A 21,069-nucleotide genomic window follows, 5' to 3' on the forward strand; every position below is an offset into this window, starting at 1 on the left:
CTCTTGCGTTCCTTCTCTCTCTCTTGCGCTCCTTCTCTCTCTCTTGCGCTCCTTCTCTCTCTCTTGCGCTCCTTCTCTCTCTTGCGCTCCTTCTCTCTCTCGCGCTCCTTCTCTCTCGCGCTCCTTCTCTCTCTCTCTCTTGCGCTCCTTCTCTCTCTCTCTCTTGCGCTCCTTCTCTCTCTCTCTCTCTTGCGCTCCTTCTCTCTCTCTCTTGCGCTCCTTCTCTCTCTCTCTCTCTCGCGCGCTCCTTCTCTCTCTCTCTCTCTTGCGCTCCTTCTCTCTCTTGCGCTCCTTCTCTCTCTTGCGCTCCTTCTCTCTCTTGCGCTCCTTCTCTCTCTTGCGCTCCTTCTCTCTTGCGCTCCTTCTCTCTCTTGCGCTCCTTCTCTCTGGCGCTTTTCTCTCTTGCGCTCCTTCTCTCTCTTGCGCTCCTTCTCTCTTGCGCTCCTTCTCTCTCTTGCGCTCCTTCTCTCTCTTGCGCTCCTTCTCTCTCTTGCGCTCCTTCTCTCTCTTGCGCTCCTTCTCTCTCTTGCGCTCCTTCTCTCTCTTGCGCTCCTTCTCTCTCTCGCGCTCCTTCTCTCTCTCGCGCTCCTTTTCTCTCTCTCTCGCGCTCCTTTTCTCTCTCTCTCGCGCTCCTTCTCTCTCTCTCTCTCTTGCGCTCCTTCTCTCTCTCTCTCTCTTGCGCTCCTTCTCTCTCTCTCTTGCGCTCCTTCTCTCTCTCTCTCTCTGGCGCGCTCCTTCTCTCTCTCTTGCGTTCCTTCTCTCTCTCTTGCGTTCCTTCTCTCTCTCTTGCGTTCCTTCTCTCTCTCTTGCGTTCCTTCTCTCTCTCTTGCGTTCCTTCTCTCTCTCTTGCGCTCCTTCTCTCTCTCTTGCGCTCCTTCTCTCTCTCTTGCGCTCCTTCTCTCTCTTGCGCTCCTTCTCTCTCGCGCTCCTTCTCTCTCTCTCTCTTGCGCTCCTTCTCTCTCTCTCTCTTGCGCTCCTTCTCTCTCTCTCTCTCTTGCGCTCCTTCTCTCTCTCTCTTGCGCTCCTTCTCTCTCTCTCTCTCTCGCGCGCTCCTTCTCTCTCTCTCTCTCTTGCGCTCCTTCTCTCTCTTGCGCTCCTTCTCTCTCTTGCGCTCCTTCTCTCTCTTGCGCTCCTTCTCTCTCTTGCGCTCCTTCTCTCTCTTGCGCTCCTTCTCTCTTGCGCTCCTTCTCTCTCTTGCGCTCCTTCTCTCTCTTGCGCTCCTTCTCTCTCTTGCGCTCCTTCTCTCTCTCGCGCTCCTTCTCTCTCTCGCGCTCCTTTTCTCTCTCTCTCGCGCTCCTTTTCTCTCTCTCTTGCGCTCCTTCTCTCTCTCTCTCTCTTGCGCTCCTTCTCTCTCTCTCTCTCTTGCGCTCCTTCTCTCTCTCGCGCGCTCCTTCTCTCTCTCTCTCTCTCTCTCTCTTGCGCTCCTTCTCTCTCTCTTGCGCTCCTTCTCTCTCTTGCGCTCCTTCTCTCTCTTGCGCTCCTTCTCTCTCTTGCGCTCCTTCTCTCTCTCTTGCGCTCCTTCTCTCTCTCTTGCGCTCCTTCTCTCTCTCTTGCGCTCCTTCTCTCTCTTGCGCTCCTTCTCTCTCTCGCGCTCCTTCTCTCTCGCGCTCCTTCTCTCTCTCTCTCTTGCGCTCCTTCTCTCTCTCTCTCGCGCGCTCCTTCTCTCTCTCTCTCTCTTGCGCTCCTTCTCTCTCTTGCGCTCCTTCTCTCTCTTGCGCTCCTTCTCTCTCTTGCGCTCCTTCTCTCTCTTGCGCTCCTTCTCTCTCTTGCGCTCCTTCTCTCTTGCGCTCCTTCTCTCTCTTGCGCTCCTTCTCTCTGGCGCTTTTCTCTCTTGCGCTCCTTCTCTCTCTTGCGCTCCTTCTCTCTTGCGCTCCTTCTCTCTCTTGCGCTCCTTCTCTCTCTTGCGCTCCTTCTCTCTCTTGCGCTCCTTCTCTCTCTTGCGCTCCTTCTCTCTCTTGCGCTCCTTCTCTCTCTCGCGCTCCTTCTCTCTCTCGCGCTCCTTTTCTCTCTCTCTCGCGCTCCTTTTCTCTCTCTCTCGCGCTCCTTCTCTCTCTCTCTCTCTTGCGCTCCTTCTCTCTCTCTCTCTCTTGCGCTCCTTCTCTCTCTCTCTTGCGCTCCTTCTCTCTCTCTCTCTCTGGCGCGCTCCTTCTCTCTCTCTTGCGTTCCTTCTCTCTCTCTTGCGTTCCTTCTCTCTCTCTTGCGTTCCTTCTCTCTCTCTTGCGTTCCTTCTCTCTCTCTTGCGCTCCTTCTCTCTCTCTTGCGCTCCTTCTCTCTCTCTTGCGCTCCTTCTCTCTCTTGCGCTCCTTCTCTCTCTCGCGCTCCTTCTCTCTCGCGCTCCTTCTCTCTCTCTCTCTTGCGCTCCTTCTCTCTCTCTCTCTTGCGCTCCTTCTCTCTCTCTCTCTTGCGCTCCTTCTCTCTCTCTCTTGCGCTCCTTCTCTCTCTCTCTCTCTCGCGCGCTCCTTCTCTCTCTCTCTCTCTTGCGCTCCTTCTCTCTCTTGCGCTCCTTCTCTCTCTTGCGCTCCTTCTCTCTCTTGCGCTCCTTCTCTCTCTTGCGCTCCTTCTCTCTCTTGCGCTCCTTCTCTCTTGCGCTCCTTCTCTCTCTTGCGCTCCTTCTCTCTTGCGCTTTTCTCTCTTGCGCTCCTTCTCTCTCTTGCGCTCCTTCTCTCTTGCGCTCCTTCTCTCTCTTGCGCTCCTTCTCTCTCTTGCGCTCCTTCTCTCTCTTGCGCTCCTTCTCTCTCTTGCGCTCCTTCTCTCTCTTGCGCTCCTTCTCTCTCTTGCGCTCCTTCTCTCTCTCGCGCTCCTTCTCTCTCTCGCGCTCCTTTTCTCTCTCTCTCGCGCTCCTTTTCTCTCTCTCTTGCGCTCCTTCTCTCTCTCTCTCTCTTGCGCTCCTTCTCTCTCTCTCTCTCTTGCGCTCCTTCTCTCTCTCGCGCGCTCCTTCTCTCTCTCTCTCTCTCTCTCTCTTGCGCTCCTTCTCTCTCTCTTGCGCTCCTTCTCTCTCTTGCGCTCCTTCTCTCTCTTGCGCTCCTTCTCTCTCTTGCGCTCCTTCTCTCTCTCTTGCGCTCCTTCTCTCTCTCTTGCGCTCCTTCTCTCTCTCTTGCGCTCCTTCTCTCTCTTGCGCTCCTTCTCTCTCTTGCGCTCCTTCTCTCTTGCGCTCCTTCTCTCTCTCTTGCGCTCCTTCTCTCTCTCTTGCGCTCCTTCTCTCTCTCTTGCGCTCCTTCTCTCTCTCTTGCGCTCCTTCTCTCTCTCTTGCGCTCCTTCTCTCTCTCTTGCGCTCCTTCTCTCTCTCTCTTGCGCTCCTTCTCTCTCTCTCTCTTGCGCTCCTTCTCTCTCTCTCTCTCTTGCGCTCCTTCTCTCTCTCTCTCTCTCTCTTGCGCTCCTTCTCTCTCTCTCTCTCTCTCTTGCGCTCCTTCTCTCTCTCTCTCTCTTGCGCTCCTTCTCTCTCTCTCTTGCGCTCCTTCTCTCTCTCTCTCTGTGGCGCGCTCCTTCTCTCTCTCTTGCGTTCCTTCTCTCTCTTGCGCTCCTTCTCTCTTGCGCTCCTTCTCTCTCTTGCGCTCCTTCTCTCTCTCGCGCTCCTTCTCTCTCTCGCGCTCCTTTTCTCTCTCTCTCTTGCGCTCCTTCTCTCTCTCTTGCGCTCCTTCTCTCTCTCTCTCTCTTGCGCTCCTTCTCTCTCTCTCTTGCGCTCCTTCTCTCTCTCTCTCTCGCGCGCTCCTTCTCTCTCTCGCGCTCCTTCTCTCTCGCGCTCCTTCTCTCTCTCTCTCTTGCGCTCCTTCTCTCTCTCTCTCTTGCGCTCCTTCTCTCTCTCTCTCTTGCGCTCCTTCTCTCTCTCTCTCTTGCGCTCCTTCTCTCTCTCTCTTGCGCTCCTTCTCTCTCTCTCTCTCTCTCTCGCGCGCTCCTTCTCTCTCTCTCTCTCTCTCTTGCGCTCCTTCTCTCTCTCTTGCGCTCCTTCTCTCTCTTGCGCTCCTTCTCTCTCTTGCGCTCCTTCTCTCTCTTGCGCTCCTTCTCTCTCTTGCGCTCCTTCTCTCTCTTGCGCTCCTTCTCTCTCTTGCGCTCCTTCTCTCTCTTGCGCTCCTTCTCTCTCTTGCGCTCCTTCTCTCTTGCGCTCCTTCTCTCTCTTGCGCTCCTTCTCTCTTGCGCTTTTCTCTCTTGCGCTCCTTCTCTCTCTTGCGCTCCTTCTCTCTTGCGCTCCTTCTCTCTCTTGCGCTCCTTCTCTCTCTTGCGCTCCTTCTCTCTCTTGCGCTCCTTCTCTCTTGCGCTCCTTCTCTCTCTTGCGCTCCTTCTCTCTCTTGCGCTCCTTCTCTCTCTTGCGCTCCTTCTCTCTCTCGCGCTCCTTCTCTCTCTCGCGCTCCTTTTCTCTCTCTCTCTTGCGCTCCTTCTCTCTCTCTTGCGCTCCTTCTCTCTCTCTCTTGCGCTCCTTCTCTCTCTCTCTTGCGCTCCTTCTCTCTCTCTCTCGCGCGCTCCTTCTCTCTCTCTCTCTCTTGCGCTCCTTCTCTCTCTCTTGCGCTCCTTCTCTCTCTTGCGCTCCTTCTCTCTCTTGCGCTCCTTCTCTCTCTTGCGCTCCTTCTCTCTCTCTTGCGCTCCTCTCTCTCTTGCGCTCCTTCTCTCTCTCTTGCGCTCCTTCTCTCTCTTGCGCTCCTTCTCTCTTGCGCTCCTTCTCTCTTGTGCTCCTTCTCTCTCTTGCGCTCCTTCTCTCTCTCTTGCGCTCCTTCTCTCTCTCTTGCGCTCCTTCTCTCTCTCTTGCGCTCCTTCTCTCTCTCTTGCGCTCCTTCTCTCTCTCTTGCGCTCCTTCTCTCTCTCTCTTGCGCTCCTTCTCTCTCTCTCTTGCGCTCCTTCTCTCTCTCTCTTGCGCTCCTTCTCTCTCTCTCTCTCTTGCGCTCCTTCTCTCTCTCTCTCTCTTGCGCTCCTTCTCTCTCTCTCTCTCTCTTGCGCTCCTTCTCTCTCTCTCTCTCTTGCGCTCCTTCTCTCTCTCTCTTGCGCTCCTTCTCTCTCTCTCTCTCTGGCGCGCTCCTTCTCTCTCTCTTGCGTTCCTTCTCTCTCTCTTGCGTTCCTTCTCTCTCTCTTGCGTTCCATCACTCTCTCTTGCGCTCCTTCTCTCTCTCTTGCGCTCCTTCTCTCTCTCTTGCGCTCCTTCTCTCTCTCGCGCTCCTTCTCTCTTGCGCTCCTTCTCTCTCTTGCGCTCCTTCTCTCTCTCGCGCTCCTTCTCTCTCTCGCGCTCCTTCTCTCTCTCGCGCTCCTTCTCTCTCTCGCGCTCCTTCTCTCTCTCGCGCTCCTTCTCTCTTGCGCTCCTTCTCTCTCTTGCGCTCCTTCTCTCTCTCGCGCTCCTTTTCTCTCTCTCTTGCGCTCCTTCTCTCTCTCTTGCGCTCCTTCTCTCTCTCTCTCTCTTGCGCTCCTTCTCTCTCTCTCTTGCGCTCCTTCTTTCTCTCTCTCTCTCTCGCGCGCTCCTTCTCTCTCTCTCTCTCTCTCTTGCGCTCCTTCTCTCTCTCTTGCGCTCCTTCTCTCTCTTGCGCTCCTTCTCTCTCTTGCGCTCCTTCTCTCTCTTGCGCTCCTTCTCTCTCTTGCGCTCCTTCTCTCTCTCTTGCGCTCCTTCTCTCTCTCTTGCGCTCCTTCTCTCTCTCTTGCGCTCCTTCTCTCTCTTGCGCTCCTTCTCTCTCTTGCGCTCCTTCTCTCTCTTGCGCTCCTTCTCTCTCTTGCGCTCCTTCTCTCTCTCTTGCGCTCCTTCTCTCTCTCTTGCGCTCCTTCTCTCTCTCTTGCGCTCCTTCTCTCTCTTGCGCTCCTTCTCTCTCTTGCGCTCCTTCTCTCTCTCGCGCTCCTTCTCTCTCTCGCGCTCCTTCTCTCTCTCGCGCTCCTTCTCTCTTGCGCTCCTTCTCTCTCTTGCGCTCCTTCTCTCTCTTGCGCTCCTTCTCTCTCTTGCGCTCCTTCTCTCTTGCGCTCCTTCTCTCTCTCGCGCTCCTTCTCTCTCTCGCGCTCCTTCTCTCTCTCGCGCTCCTTTTCTCTCTCTCTCTTGCGCTCCTTCTCTCTCTCTCTCTTGCGCTCCTTCTCTCTCTCTCTTGCGCTCCTTCTCTCTCTCTCTCTCGCGCGCTCCTTCTCTCTCTCTCTCTCTCTCTTGCGCTCCTCCTCTCTCTCTTGCGCTCCTTCTCTCTCTTGCGCTCCTTCTCTCTCTCTTGCGCTCCTTCTCTCTCTCTTGCGCTCCTTCTCTCTCTCTTGCGCTCCTTCTCTCTCTTGCGCTCCTTCTCTCTCTTGCGCTCCTTCTCTCTCTCTTGCGCTCCTTCTCTCTCTCTTGCGCTCCTTCTCTCTCTCTTGCGCTCCTTCTCTCTCTCTTGCGCTCCTTCTATCTCTTGCGCTCCTTCCCTCTCTCTTGCGCTCCTTCTCTCTCTCTTGCGCTCCTTCTCTCTCTCTTGCGCTCCTTCTCTCTCTTGCGCTCCTTCTCTCTCTCTCTTGCGCTCCTTCTCTCTCTCTTGCGCTCCTTCTCTCTCTCTTGCGCTCCTTCTCTCTCTCTTGCGCTCCTTCTCTCTCTCGCGCTCCTTCTCTCTCTTGCGCTCCTTCTCTCTCTCGCGCTCCTTCTCTCTCTCGCGCTCCTCTCTCTCGCGCTCCTTCTCTCTCTCGCGCTCCTTCTCTCTCTCGCGCTCCTTCTCTCTCTCGCGCTCCTTCTCTCTCTCGCGCTCCTTCTCTCTCTCGCGCTCCTTCTCTCTCTCGCGCTCCTTCTCTCTCTCGCGCTCCTTCTCTCTCTCGCGCTCCTTCTCTCTCTCTCTCTCTCGCGCTCCTTCTCTCTCTCTCTCTCTTGCGCGCCTTCTCTCTCTCTCTTGCGCGCCTTCTCTCTCTCTCTTGCGCGCCTTCTCTCTCTCTCTTGCGCTCCTTCTCTCTCTCTCTTGCGCTCCTTCTCTCTCTCTCTTGCGCTCCTTCTCTCTCTCTCTTGCGCTCCTTCTCTCTCTCTCTTGCGCTCCTTCTCTCTCTCTTGCGCTCCTTCTCTCTCTCTCTCTCTCTCTCTGGCGCGCTCCTTCTCTCTCTCTGGCGCGCTCCTTCTCTCTCTCTTGCGCTCCTTCTCTCTCTCTTGCGCTCCTTCTCTCTCTTGCGCTCCTTCTCTCTCTTGCGCTCCTTCTCTCTCTTGCGCTCCTTCTCTCTTGCGCTCCTTCTCTCTCTTGCGCTCCTTCTCTCTCTCGCGCTCCTTCTCTCTCTCTCTTGCGCTCCTTCTCTCTCTCTCTCTCGCGCGCTCCTTCTCTCTCTCTCTCTCTCTCTCTCTTGCGCTCCTTCTCTCTCTCTTGCGCTCCTCTCTCTCTTGCGCTCCTTCTCTCTTGCGCTCCTTCTCTCTTGCGCTCCTTCTCTCTCTTGCGCTCCTTCTCTCTCTCGCGCTCCTTCTCTCTCTCGCGCTCCTTCTCTCTCTCGCGCTCCTTCTCTCTCTCGCGCTCCTTCTCTCTCTCGCGCTCCTTCTCTCTCTCTCTCTTGCGCTCCTTCTCTCTCTCTTGCGCTCCTTCTCTCTCTCTCTCTTGCGCTCCTTCTCTCTCTCTCTTGCGCTCCTTCTCTCTCTCTCTTGCGCTCCTTCTCTCTCTCTCTTGCGCTCCTTCTCTCTCTCTCTCTCTGGCGCGCTCCTTCTCTCTCTCTTGCGCTCCTTCTCTCTCTCTTGCGCTCCTTCTCTCTCTTGCGCTCCTTCTCTCTCTTGCGCTCCTTCTCTCTCTTGCGCTCCTTCTCTCTCTTGCGCTCCTTCTCTCTCTTGCGCTCCTTCTCTCTTGCGCTCCTTCTCTCTCTTGCGCTCCTTCTCTCTCTCGCGCTCCTTCTCTCTCACGCTCCTTCTCTCTCTCTCTTGCGCTCCTTCTCTCTCTCTTGCGCTCCTTCTCTCTCTCTCTTGCGCTCCTTCTCTCTCTCTCTCGCGCGCGCTCCTTCTCTCTCTCTCTCTCTCTCTCTCTTGCGCTCCTTCTCTCTCTCTTGCGCTCCTTCTCTCTCTCTTGCGCTCCTCTCTCTTGCGCTCCTTCTCTCTTGCGCTCCTTCTCTCTTGCGCTCCTTCTCTCTTGCGCTCCTTCTCTCTTGCGCTCCTTCTCTCTCTTGCGCTCCTCTCTCTCGCGCTCCTTCTCTCTCTCGCGCTCCTTCTCTCTCTCGCGCTCCTTCTCTCTCTCGCGCTCCTTCTCTCTCTCGCGCTCCTTCTCTCTCTCGCGCTCCTTCTCTCTCTCGCGCTCCTTCTCTCTCTCGCGCTCCTTCTCTCTCTCGCGCTCCTTCTCTCTCTCGCGCTCCTTCTCTCTCTCGCGCTCCTTCTCTCTCTCTCTCTCGCGCTCCTTCTCTCTCTCTCTCTTGCGCGCCTTCTCTCTCTCTTGCGCGCCTTCTCTCTCTCTCTTGCGCGCCTTCTCTCTCTCTCTTGCGCTCCTTCTCTCTCTTGCGCTCCTCTCTCTCGCGCTCCTTCTCTCTCTTGCGCTCCTCTCTCTCGCGCTCCTTCTCTCTCGCGCTCCTTCTCTCTCTCTTGCGCTCCTTCTCTCTCTTGCGCTCCTTCTCTCTCTTGCGCTCCTCTCTCTCGCGCTTCTTCTCTCTCTTGCGCTCCTTCTCTCTCTCTTGCGCTCCTTCTCTCTCTTGCGCTCCTTCTCTCTCTCTTGCGCTCCTTCTCTCTCTTGCGCTCCTTCTCTCTCTCTTGCGCTCCTTCTCTCTCTTGCGCTCCTTCTCTCTCTTGCGCTCCTTCTCTCTCTTGCGCTCCTTCTCTCTCTTGCGCTCCTTCTCTCTCTTGCGCTCCTTCTCTCTCTTGTGCTCCTTCTCTCTCTTGTGCTCCTTATCTCTTGTGCTCTCTCTTGTGCTCTCTTGTGCTCTCTCTTGCGCTCCTTCTCACTCTCGTTCTCTCTCTCGCTCCTTCTCTCTCTCGCTCTTTCGCGCTCCTTCTCTCGCTCTTTCGCACTTCTTCTCTCGCTCCTTCTCCCTCTTCCTCGCTCCCTCTCTGCCAAATGACCTTTCACACACACAAAAAAAAGAAAAAAAAACATACGACAGATCCGTTTTTTTCACGGATCCCTTGCATCACTTTTACAACAAAGTATGACGTAGCCGTCCAATCAGTCACTAAACGGATTGTGACTGATGGAAAAAAATGGAAGTGTCAAGATAGCCTAACCATCCAATCTGCTACCACTTGAGTGACTTGGCTTACAGCAGAGCTGGATTCACAGCCGCACTGCTCAGTGCTGCTGTATAATGTCCTCCATGCGGTGGAGGAGGAGGAAACTACAGCACAATGCCATCATCTTATCGGCTACCACTTAATGAATGATTTAGCTTATCCCAAAGCTGCACCTATAAAAGCCACTCGAGCATTAACATTTTTCTCTCTCCATTGGTTCCCAGCCAGCGTTATTGCGTGTGTAACCCCGCGCTGGTTCGCCAATTCCGGAACCCGGACACCATATTTATACTGGCGTTTGCAATCATTCTCCTCAACACGGACATGTACAGTCCGAGCGTCAAGGCTGAGCGCAAGATGAAACTGGATGACTTCATTAAGAATCTACGTGGTAAGAGATAAACCATGGGGGGGCCGTGAGCAGCTGTTACACCCTAGTATCGGTCACAGGGGATCGACCCCAGAATGAAGGATCAGTGGCTCCTTCTGATCTGCCAGCACTTACCCTGTACTTCACCGGGGCCTGAGATGCAAACTCTGTTACCAAAACAATAGTTTCTGATGCCAAAAAATGGCCGTTCATCTTTCCAAAGCCCCATTCTCTGGATTGATCAGTAAGTTATCCCCTATCTACATGTTAGCGGATAACTTACTATATTGGGACTAACCGTTTAGCACTAGACACTAGAGATGGGCGGATGGTTTCGCCAGACTTCTAGTCCCATCAGCCAGGTCAGTATTTTCTGGTCGGGAGGCTCACGAACCTCTTACTTTCGGGATCCTTTTTATTAGCCGGGCTGGCGTGAGTCATCATTGACACAATAGTAATTTCACATCATTCCGGCTAATTATGTCACGCCAGACCTGCCGGAAAAGTAATAGATCTGTAAACCCTTCCGTGGATGGAATCATGGTCCATAGGCCATGTTCGTGTTTTTGGTCTGCTGGTCTTTAGGCTCACGAATTTCTTACCTTCTGGGATCCTCACCACTGCTTTTTATTAGTCGATATGTGTGATGTCACCATTGACCCAATAATGTCACGCCAGGCCTGCCAAAAAAGTAAACCCTTCCGTGGATGGAATCCATGGTCCGTTGGCTTGGTTAGTGTTTTTGGTCTGCTGGCTGGTCGGGAGGTCCACGAATCTTACCTTCGGGATCCTTTTTATTAGCCGGGCTGGCATGAGTCGTCATTGACACAATAGTGATATCACGTCAGCCCGGTTGATCAAGTCAAGCCAGGCCTGCCGGAATAGTAACATATCTGTAAACCCTTGTGTGGAAGGAATCCTGGTCCATTGGCTATGTTCGTGTTTCTGGTCTGCTAGTCGGGAGGATCACGAATCTCTTCTGGGATCCCCACAGCGGCTCTTTATTAGCCGATGACATTATCATTGACACAAGTGATGTCACGTCAACCTGGTTGATCAAGTCACACCAGGCCTGCCGGAAAAGTAATAGATCTGTAAACCCTTCCATGGATGGAATCGTGGTCCATTGTGTTTCCAATCTGTTGGTTGGGAGGATCACGAATCTCTTACCTTCTGGGATCCCCAGCACGGCTCTTTATAACCCGACCTGGCATGACGTCATCATTGACACAATAGTGATGTCACGTCAGCCCGGTTGATCACATCACGCCAGGCCTGCCGGAATAGTAACAGATCTGTAAACCATTCCATGGATGGAATCCTGGTCCATTGACCATGTTGGTGTCAGATCTGTAAACCCTTCCATGGATGGAATCCTGGTCCATTGACCATGTTGGTGTCAGATCTGTAAACCCTTCCATGGATGGAATCCTGGTCCATTGACCATGTTGGTTCAGATCTGTAAACCCTTCCATAGATGGAATTCTGGTCCATTGACCATGTTGGTTTCAGATCTGTAAACCCTTCTGTGGATGGAATCCTGGTCCATTGACCATGTTGGTGGTTCCGGTGTACTAGTCAGGAGAGTCACGAATCTCTTACTTTCTGGGACCCCCTTCCGAGGCTTTTTATTAGCCGACCTGGCATGACGTCACCATTGACACAATAGTGATGTAACGTCCGCCCGGTTGACCAAGTCGCACCAGATCTGTAAACCCTTCCATCCATAGACCTCATTCCGCAAATCGATCCATCCAACTCTACTGGACGTCTTCAGAAATAATTACATTTCCAGATTTGGCTCTTTAAATATATATATTTTTTGTCCTAGGGGTGGATAATGGAGAGGACATTCCCCGGGACTTGCTGGTGGGAATCTATCAGAGGATCCAAGGTCGGGAGCTGAGAACAAACGATGATCATGTATCTCAGGTGCAAGCCGTGGAGAGGATGATCGTTGGAAAGAAGCCGGTGAGGAACATGTTGCCCATTTTTCCATTTCTTTATCAGAATTGCTCGTCATTTTGTAACATTTCGCCTCTCGCCCCCTCAGGTACTTTCTCTTCCACATCGGCGTCTTGTTTGCTGCTGTCAACTCTACGAGGTCCCAGATCCGAATCGTCCTCAGAGGATGGGTCTGCACCAGCGGGAGGTCTTCCTCTTCAATGATCTTCTGGTGGTAAGTAACCAGCCGGTTTGGTCGGTGACAGCGAGGACGTCCGGTGTAACGGGACCACAGTCCAACAATGTCCATCTTCTCCTGCTCTACAGGTAACAAAGATCTTCCAGAAGAAGAAAATCTTAGTGACCTACAGCTTCCGGCAGTCCTTTCCGTTGGTGGACATGCAGATGCAGCTCTTCCAGAACTCCTGTGAGTAATAATATAACCCATAGCGATTGTCTAGAAAGTCAATTATTGTTACATAGGGCTGAAATTGGTTAAAAAATAAAAGTAATCCCTCACCAATTCCCCGCTGATCCCATTTTGGTGTCGCCCAGGTTCTTACTGGTTTCCTTCCTACTGAAACTGGAGGCAGATGCAATTTTTCTCTTATTAGAAGAAACATTTCTTCCCAACTCCACATACGGCTAATGGACTAGTCACTGGATCAACGCCCCATTATAGAATCCAGTACCCAGAACCAGGATTATTTTATGTTTCAAGTAAAGGCGTTCAGGTCCTTCTGGAACATTTTGGTTCTATAATCTCACTGTTCACACAGTATAAGGAATCTGTAATGTCACTTCTCGCACAGTAAAGAATCCTTAGATTCACTGCTCATAGTGTAAAGCATCCATAGACTTACTGCTCATAGGGTAAAGAATCCATAGACTTACTGCTCATAGGGTAAAGAATCCGTAGTCTCACTGCTCATACAGTAAAGAATCCATAGTCTCACTGCTCATACAGTAAAGAATCCATGGTCTCACTGCTTGCACAGTAAAGAATCCATGGTCTCACTGCTTGCACAGTAAAGAATCCATGGTCTCACTGCTCGCACAGTAAAGAATCCATAGTCTCACTGCTCGCACAGTAAAGAATCCATAGTGTCACTGCTTTCACAGTAAAGAATCCATAGTCTCACTGCTTTCACAGTAAAGAATCCATAGTATCACTGCTTTCACAGTAAAAAATCCATAGTCTTACTGCTCGTACAATAAAGAATCCATGGTCTTACTGCTCGAATAGTAAAGAATCCATAGTGTCACTGTTCTTCTAGTAAAGAATCAGTGTCTGTGATGATGATTACACCTCCTTTCCTCTAGTTGTAGAGGATACCTCGTGTCCCCGTTGCAGGCCTAGGTGTATAAAGGTCATCATACAGTTCTCTGCTGTTCCTCATATTTGCACTTTGTAATAAGATGGCCCCTAAGCCTCCATTTTTCCATTCTGAGTCCCCCCCGCTGGATGACCTCGGTCGCCCTCCTCTGCAGTACCCATTGTACCCAGTGTGGCCGCATTAGTGACGTAAATACAGACAATACTATGTGCCCGGCTACACTCATCATCCGCTCTGTGTTCCTGCAGATTACCAGAACGGCATCAAACTGCTCTCTGCTGTCCCTGGTGGTGAGAGGAAAGTACTGATAATCTTCAATGCCCCAAGTCTCCAGGACCGGTTGAGGTTCACCAGTGACCTACGAGAGTCCATCGCAGAAGTCCAGGAGATGGAGAAATACAGAGTGGAATGTGAGTGAGCCGTTACCCGACCATGCCGGGAGCTTCCGGGACTCTCCCGCATGTCTAACTCATGTCCTTTTTGCCCCCTTCCCACCCCCGTTTTAGCTGAGCTAGAGAAGCAGAAGGGGGTGATGCGTCCCAACACTTCCCCCGGGCCTGGGATAAAAGAAGCCGTCAATGGGACTCTGGGCCGGCCAAGTTTGGATGACACATATGCACTAGGGGAAGGGCTGAAGAGAAGTGCTCTTAGCAGCTCCTTACGGGACCTCTCCGACGTTGGTAAGTATTGCTCTATGGATAGGCATCTGCATCCGTGCCATCACCCTTAGGCGCCCCCGTCATCTGTGTAGACACATTTTAGGGCGTAGCCGTAGAGGATAACCTCGTACCTATGTGTCACGGTTGGATCGGTGACAGTTCGTGAACTTGAGCTCCACCAATGCCCTAAAACCGGAGTCCAATTCCCAACAGAGACTGTAATGTTCCCGTTTATTCAGAATATCAGGGCACTTAAGAAAGCAATGGATGTGAAAAATGGATAAACTCCATCAGGTCGCGTTAGAGCTCCTTTTATTAGATTAGACATGTTGTACATTAAATATGCATTTCCTCTGCTTCGTCCTCGCCTTATTAACTCCAGTACAAAGATTATATTATTCCTTTTGCTTGTCAGAGTGTTTGATACAATCTGTTGGTTCAGCCGGCTATCTGCCAACTTTATAATGAGCCAGACCCCAGCCACTTAAAATGCCAAAGTTAACGGGCGCAGAGCCAGGTGATGAATATTATCAGGCGGAAACTTAAAGAGCAGCTAAACTTGGGCTTTAATTTCGTTATTGATCAGCCTTGTCAAAGTTAGGAATCTTTAAAATATACTCCAATACCTTATTTATCGCAAACGCCAAGCTGAAAGTGCTGTTTTATGTGCCGGGTTCATGCTCTTTTAGAAGCTGCTTTGAACTGCTTTTCTAAAAAGAACTATCTGTATTCAGTACTTGAGTATTACCGTACTATTTACGATTTACAAACACTCTCCTATGTCTGAGAATGGGGGAAGGTGAGCAGAGAAGCTCACAAACTGAGAGCAGTTCAAAGCAGCTTCGAAAGAGGCATGAAATAGGCAGTTAGGATCAGTTCAAAACAGCTTCTAAAGAGGCTTGAAATAGCGAGTTAAGAGAAGTTAAAAGCAGCTCAAAAGAAGCATGAAAGAGGCGGTTAAAACAGCACTTTCAGCATGCTGTTTTATGTGCCGGGTTCATGCTGTTTTAGAAGCTGCTTTAAACTGCTGTTCTAAATATAACTATCTGAACTCAGTACTTGACTATTACAGTACTATCTGTACTCAAAAACGATTTACAAACACTCCCCTCTTGTGTGAGAATAGTGGAAGGGAGCAGAGAAGCTCACAAATGGAAAGCAGCTCAAAGCAGCTTCTAAGGAGGCATGAAATAGGCAGTTACGAGCAATTCAAAGCAGCTTCTAAAGAAGCATGAAATAGGTAGTTAAAACAGCACTTTCAGCATGCCGTTTTATGCTCCAGGTTCATACTCTTTTAAAAGTTCCTTTAAACTGCTGTTCTAAAAAGAACTATCTGTACTCAGTACTTGAGTACTACAGTACTATCTGTACTCAAACACTATTTACAAACACTCCTCTCTGTCTAAAAATGGGGGAGGGGAGCAGAGAAGCTCACAAATGGAGAGCAGGTCAAAGCACATACTAAAGAGGCATAAAATAGGCAGTAACGAGCAATTCAAAGCAGCGTCTAAAAAAGCATGAAATAGGCAGTTAAAACAGCACTTTCAGCATGCTGTTTTATGCTCGGTTCATGCTTTTAGAGGCTGCTTTGAACTGCTGTACTAAAAGAACTGTACCCAGTAGTAGCAGTTTAGAAGCTGCTTTGAACTGCTCTTAAGAGGCATGAAATAGGCAGTTAAGAGCAGTTCAAAGTAGCTTCTAAAGAAGCATGTATTAGGCAGTTAATAGTTCAAAGCTTCTAAAAAGGCATGAAATAGGGAGTTAAGACCAATTCAAAGCAGCTTCTAAAGAAGCATGAAATAGGCAGCTAGTAGCAGTTCAAAGTAGCTTCTAAAGAGGCATGAAAAAGGCAGTTAAAACAGCACTTTCAACAAGGTGCTTAAAGGAGCAGGTAGCAAAATAAGCTAAAGAAGTATAATATGAAGACTTTTAGCTTTGTAGAGGTGAAACAATAATAATAAAAAAAGCTTACTCTACAAATCCAACTGTGATTCTTTTGGGTTAGTGGGCTGATATGTCAGCGGGATCATATCTGACCAGAGTAGTAGTTAATACATCTCAGACATGGGAAAACATCACATACATTGAATTGTAAAAGTATTCATACCCCGTGAAAGTTTCCACATTTTTTTTCACGGTACAGCCACAAATTTATGTGATATACCAACTCTAAGTAGCTCCTATTTGTGAAGTGCAAAGGAAACGATGCATGGTTTGTAAATGTTAAAAGAAAATTGTGACGTGCATTTGTATTCAGCCCCCTGAGTCAATACTTTGTAGGACCACCTTTCGCTGCAGTAACTGCTGCAAGTCATTTCGGGTCTGGGTAAAAAAACAGCTTTGCACATCTAGGAGGCTGAACTTTCTCATCTCACCAGAGCACCTTCTTCCCTACGTGGCATGTGGAAGAAGGGACTCTAGTCAGTTGAGTCCAAAGTTAAAAGCTAAATGCAAAACATTGTGTGTGGTGGAACGCTAATACTGCACATCATTCTGAAAACACCATCCCCACAGTCATACATGGTGGAGGCAGCATCCTGCTGTGGGGAGGCTTTTCTTCAGAAGGAGCAGGGAAGCTGGTCAGAGCTGATGGGAAGGTGGATGGAGATTAATACAGGGCAAAGGAGGAAAACCTGTTAGAGGCTGAGACTTGAGACTGGGGTGTAGGTCAACAACCCTAAACAGAACTACAATTGGGGGGTTTAGATCGGAGTATGTTCCTGTGTGTGAGTGGCCCAAATCACATCAAGAATCTGAGACAAGACGTGAAAATTGCTGATCACACATCTCCATCCAATCTCACTGAGCGAGTGTGCAGGGAAGAAGGGCCAAAATGTCACCTCTATATAAACAAACCTGGTAGAGACCACAAAAGACTCACCGCAGTAACTGCAGCCAAAGGTGTGATCTACAAAGTATTACCTCAGGGGGGCTGAATACAAATGCACGTCACAATTTTCAGATTAAACCACAAAATACTCAGTGCTGGTATATCACATTAAATCCCAACAAAATGTGGAAAAGTTCTAAAGGTATGAATACTTTTGCAAGGCACTGTATGGATACATTTTTCCTTCTTAGATATTGCAATCTCGGCAGAATTTTTTTTTCTAGCTCTGTTAGTATTAATCTGTTCTTGAAGCCCCTAATAATGAGGGGGGAAGGGGGATTGCTTTAGGTCATTTAACACTGGTGCGCTGGGCTCCCCCTTGATTGGGAATTGCACATTGGTTTCCATGTACAGCAGTGATTTGCTGCCACCTTGTGGAGAAGTGATGGTATGACCGGTCCAGGCACAGAAGGTGCAGGCTGTGTGGGCAGACGTGCCGCGAGGGAACGCGCAGTACCCAACAGATTGCAACCCCTCGGTCGTGCGCACCCCGTCGGCAGCACACAATGGCCTTTTATTCTCTGCATATTCTATTTTCTTACGGTTTTCTACATTTGTCTGTCTCCACCTGTACGCATGCCTCTGCCCTCTTATCTCTGTGGTGGTATACAGTCGGCCCCTTGTTTTCCCTTTGGCCTTTCCTTCTCTCTCGCCCGTTTCTCCACTATGTCCCCACTCCTCTTCTTTCTCCTGCTCCTTAATGCTTTGCTTGTTACTAACTTGATGCTTAGGTAAGAGAGGGAGGCGTAACAGCGCGGGATCTCTGGACAGCACCATCGAAGTAAGTGCTGCCATATAGTCGCATGTTATGTGTGTGTATCAGCTGCCTCAGTATTTATACCCTTGTACACACCGTGTGCAGAATTATTAGGCAAGTTTTATTTTAGAGGATTTTTTTTTATTATTGATAAACAACTATGTTCTCAATCAGCCCAAAAGACTCATAAATATCAAAGCTTAATATTTTTGGAAGTTGGAGTGGGGTTTTTTAGATTTGGCTATCTTAGGAGGATATCTGTTTGTGCAGGTAACTATTACTGTGCAGAATTATTAGGCAACTTCATAAAAACCAAATCTATTCCCATCTCACTTGTTTATTTTCACCAGGTAAACCAATATAACTGCACAAAATTTAGAAATAAACATTTCTGACATGCAAAAACAAACCCCCCCAAAATGAGTGACCAATATATCCCCCTTTCTTTCTGATGACGCTCAGCCGCCTCCATCCATAGATTCTGTCATTGCTTGATCTGTTTACGATCCACATTGCGTGCAGCAGCCACCACAGCCTCCAGACACTGCTCCCAGAGGTGGACTGTTTTCCCTCCCTGTAGATCTCACATTTTATGAGGGGCCACAGGTTCTCTATGGGGTTCAGATCAGGTAAACAAGGGGGCCATGTCATTATTTTTTCATCTTTTAGACCTTTACTGGCCAGCCACGCTGTGGAGTAGTTGGATGCATGTGATGGAGCATTGTCCTGCATGAAAATCATGTTTTTCTTGAACACTACCGACTTCTTCCTGTACCACTGCTTGAAGAAGTTGTCTTCCAGAAACTGGCAGTAGGTCTGGGAGTTGAGCTTCACTCCATCCTCAACCTGAAAAGATCCCACAAGTTGATCTTTGATGATCCCAGCCCATACCAGTGCCCACCTCCACCTTGCTGGTGTCTGAGTCGGAGTGGAGCTCTCTGCCCTTTACTGATCCAGCCTCTGGCCCATCCATCTGCCCATCAAGAGTCACTCTCATTTCATCAGTCCATAAAACCTTTGAAAAATCAGTCTTAAGATATTTCTTGGCCCAGTCTTGAGGTTTTATCTTATGTTTCTTGTTCAGAGGTGGTGGTTTTTCAGCCTTCCTTACCTTGGCCTGTCCCTGAGTATGGCACACCTTGTGCTTTTTGATACTCCAGTAACGTTGCAGCTCTGAAATATGGCCAAACTGGAGGCAAATGGCATCTTAGCAGCTTCACGCTTCATTTTCCTCAATTCATGGGCAGTTATTTTGCGCCTTTTTTGCCCAGCACGCTTCTTGCGACCCTGTTGGCTTTTTGCCATGAAACGCTTGATTGTTCGGTGATCACGCTTCAAAAGTTTGTCAATTTTAAGACTGCTGCATCCCTCTACAAGACAGCTCACAATATGGACTTTTCAGAGCCCGACAAATTTCTCTTCTGACCCATTTTGCCAAAGGAAAGGAAGTTGCCTAATTAAGCACCCCTTATATAGGGTGCTGATGTCCTTACACCGCACCCCTCCTCATTACAGAGAGGCACATCACCTGATTTACTTCATTGGTAGTTGGCTGTCAGCCTATACAGCTTGGAGTAGGACGACATGTATAACAAGTATCATGTGATCAAAATACTCATTTACCTAATAATTCTGCACACAGTATAGATCCTACATGTGCGGGGGGGTTGGGTGCATGCAGGTGACATGGGCATTGCCGCTGTAGTCATACATGCCTCTTTCTTTCTCTTCCCAGGGATCTATCATTAGCAGCCCTCGCCCCCACCAGAGGCTTCCTGCTCCGCCACCGCCTCCTCCCGAGGAGTACAAGGCTCCAAGACCGGTGTCCAATTCTTCCTCTTTCCTGGGTTCTCTGTTCGGAAGCAAAAGAGGGAAGGGTCCCTTCCAGAACCTGCCCCCAACCTCATTGCCACCTCACCCTCACACCCCTCCCGGAATTGATGGACAGTCGAAAATTCAGGCCCTGCATGCTCAATACTGCCACAATCAAGGGGTGCTGGCCCAGCCGCCACCGCCCTATCACTCCCAGCCTCCGTCTTCTGCGCCGCCGACACAGCCGCACCAGCCTCCCCCTCCGCCGTCTCATCGTTACCACGTGCCGCCATCGTCGGCTCAGTTTACATTGCAGCGCCCCGGTCAGCAGAAGAGACCACCTGTAGGAGCGCCACCCATGACGCCCAGTTCTCCACACCCCCAGTATACCTTGCATGGCCGACACCCTTCAAACCAGCCGCAGTCTCCGCTACCCATGTACGGGTCTGTGCCCCAGCACCCCATGACGCACACGTACCCCCAGCACATGCACCAGTCTCAGCACTCCATGCAAAAGCAACCTCCGAAGCACTTTGTATTTACCCACCACCCTTCTCAAATGCCTCCGCAACCGCAGCGCCCCCAGCAGCAACAGTATACCCCCACCCCGTATACCCAGCAGCACAACCAGTCTCCCTGCTCGCCTATATCCCCCATCCCGCCACATCCATCCTACCCACCTCTCCCTCCGCCATCTCCACATACACCACACACTCCCCTCACACCACACTCCCCGCTGCCTCCGACATCCCCCCTACCCCAGCATGCCTCCCATCATCCTATGGGAACAAATACATCCCAGGGTAACCCAAAACAAAAACCAGGTAACAGAATCAGCACAGTGGTGTAAAAGCAAGGACGAAAAAAAAGCAGCATGCACATGGGGAAACGGACGAAGGCTCCTGGCTGTTCCACCCCGGCTCCATCAGCACTTACTATTACGGAGCTATAGGCAGTGATTATTTGCTCACTGGGACTATGAAATGTGAAGAAAAGACTTTGTATGTCCTAATATATGCATCACCCTCGCATCCTTTTCCCTGCTCTGAAGTCCTATTTTTTTTTGTGGGGGGTGGCTATGGGGTATTACAAGACCCCATAGCCTGGAAGAACAGGTAAATGATCCAGAGTCATTTGTGTGGTCTTGTTAGCAAATGGATGATGAGCGCTTGTGTATCAGAGGTTACAATGGGTCAAAGTCGACCCTGCTGCTAGTGCTATGGGGGTCCGTGAATGTGAGAGCGAGGGTGGGGGGCGGGGGGGGGGGGGCAAGCATGGGCACTAAAAAAAACAAATCACTCCAGGACTGCCGCCTTTTCCATGCATTGTCTTCTAAATGGGCTCTTATTAAACAGTCCCTGTATATGTGCAGTTCAGGGTATATACCACTAAATGACGCAGGGAATGGACCCCATTAAACAGCATTAACAAAAAAAAAAAAGTGTATATAGAGAAAAAAAAAAACAATCATTGAGCAGCGACTGCTTTTTTAAGAAAACTATATACAGAGTTCTATGTATAGAGATAAAAGATGTCTATATTAATATATATATATAATTATATATAGTGTAAAATCCTTTGTACGAGGTAGGATGTCTGCTTCACATGTAACATTTCTTAACATACAAGCTGCAGATACAGAAAAGTACGGACGCACCGGATCGTATGTGTTATCCCGGCAGCTTCGCTTTAAGAGGACCCAGCATATATACACAGTGGAGGAAGCTAATGAGTCTATATGGACTTTAATATATAAGGAATGTTAAAAAAAAAAAAATGACGAATAGCGCCACCCCTGCCTCACAGGTCACGTGAGGTACTGCAGCTACTTCAATATCGGACTCAATCCATTAACAGGTGTGGCACTGGAAGAAAGCGGCCATGTATTTCTAATCTTTTAACCTAAGAGCACAAAATTCTCATAATTTATATCTTAACCCCCTCTCTGTAGGTGTTTGGATTTCTTTAAATTGTCTTTCCAGGAAAGGAGACAAACTCTAGCGCCACCTATTGGAAGTAGCAATCCTAAAAGTCAAAAAGTGGCCTTCTGACAAGCCTTTTCATATGACCTAGGATTTCTTTAAAATTTTGTATGCAATCACTACCTGCAATTAGAAATGTAGTATAGATCTCCTGATTAACTATTTCTCTTACCTCATGTGCAGGGCATTGCAGCCACTCAGTGACAGTTAGTTGCGCATAGTTGTAACCGTGGATA

At 50.0% G+C, this 21,069-nt stretch overlaps 1 protein-coding gene across 6 annotated transcripts in view; it reads left to right on the forward strand.

Annotated features, from left to right (window-relative positions):
• IQSEC2 (IQ motif and Sec7 domain ArfGEF 2) overlaps positions 1 to 20,106 on the forward strand; it is a 210,267-nt gene extending 190,161 nt beyond the window's left edge. For 2 of the 6 annotated variants that reach the window (XM_075324275.1, XM_075324270.1), the window contains 8 exons: positions 9,307 to 9,473; positions 11,284 to 11,423; positions 11,506 to 11,631; positions 11,724 to 11,823; positions 12,982 to 13,143; positions 13,240 to 13,413; positions 17,014 to 17,063; positions 18,775 to 20,103. In XM_075324275.1, the coding sequence (XP_075180390.1) occupies positions 9,307 to 9,473; positions 11,284 to 11,423; positions 11,506 to 11,631; positions 11,724 to 11,823; positions 12,982 to 13,143; positions 13,240 to 13,413; positions 17,014 to 17,063; positions 18,775 to 19,701 (1,846 nt within the window). In that variant the 3' untranslated portion in view covers positions 19,702 to 20,103. The other 4 variants (XM_075324271.1, XM_075324272.1, XM_075324274.1 and 1 more) reach the window with 3 other exon arrangements.
• Positions 20,107 to 21,069: the final 963 nt, after the last annotated feature.

The sequence above is a fragment of the Anomaloglossus baeobatrachus genome, chromosome 9, assembly GCF_048569485.1.
Source record: "Anomaloglossus baeobatrachus isolate aAnoBae1 chromosome 9, aAnoBae1.hap1, whole genome shotgun sequence".
NCBI lineage: Eukaryota > Metazoa > Chordata > Amphibia > Anura > Aromobatidae > Anomaloglossus > Anomaloglossus baeobatrachus.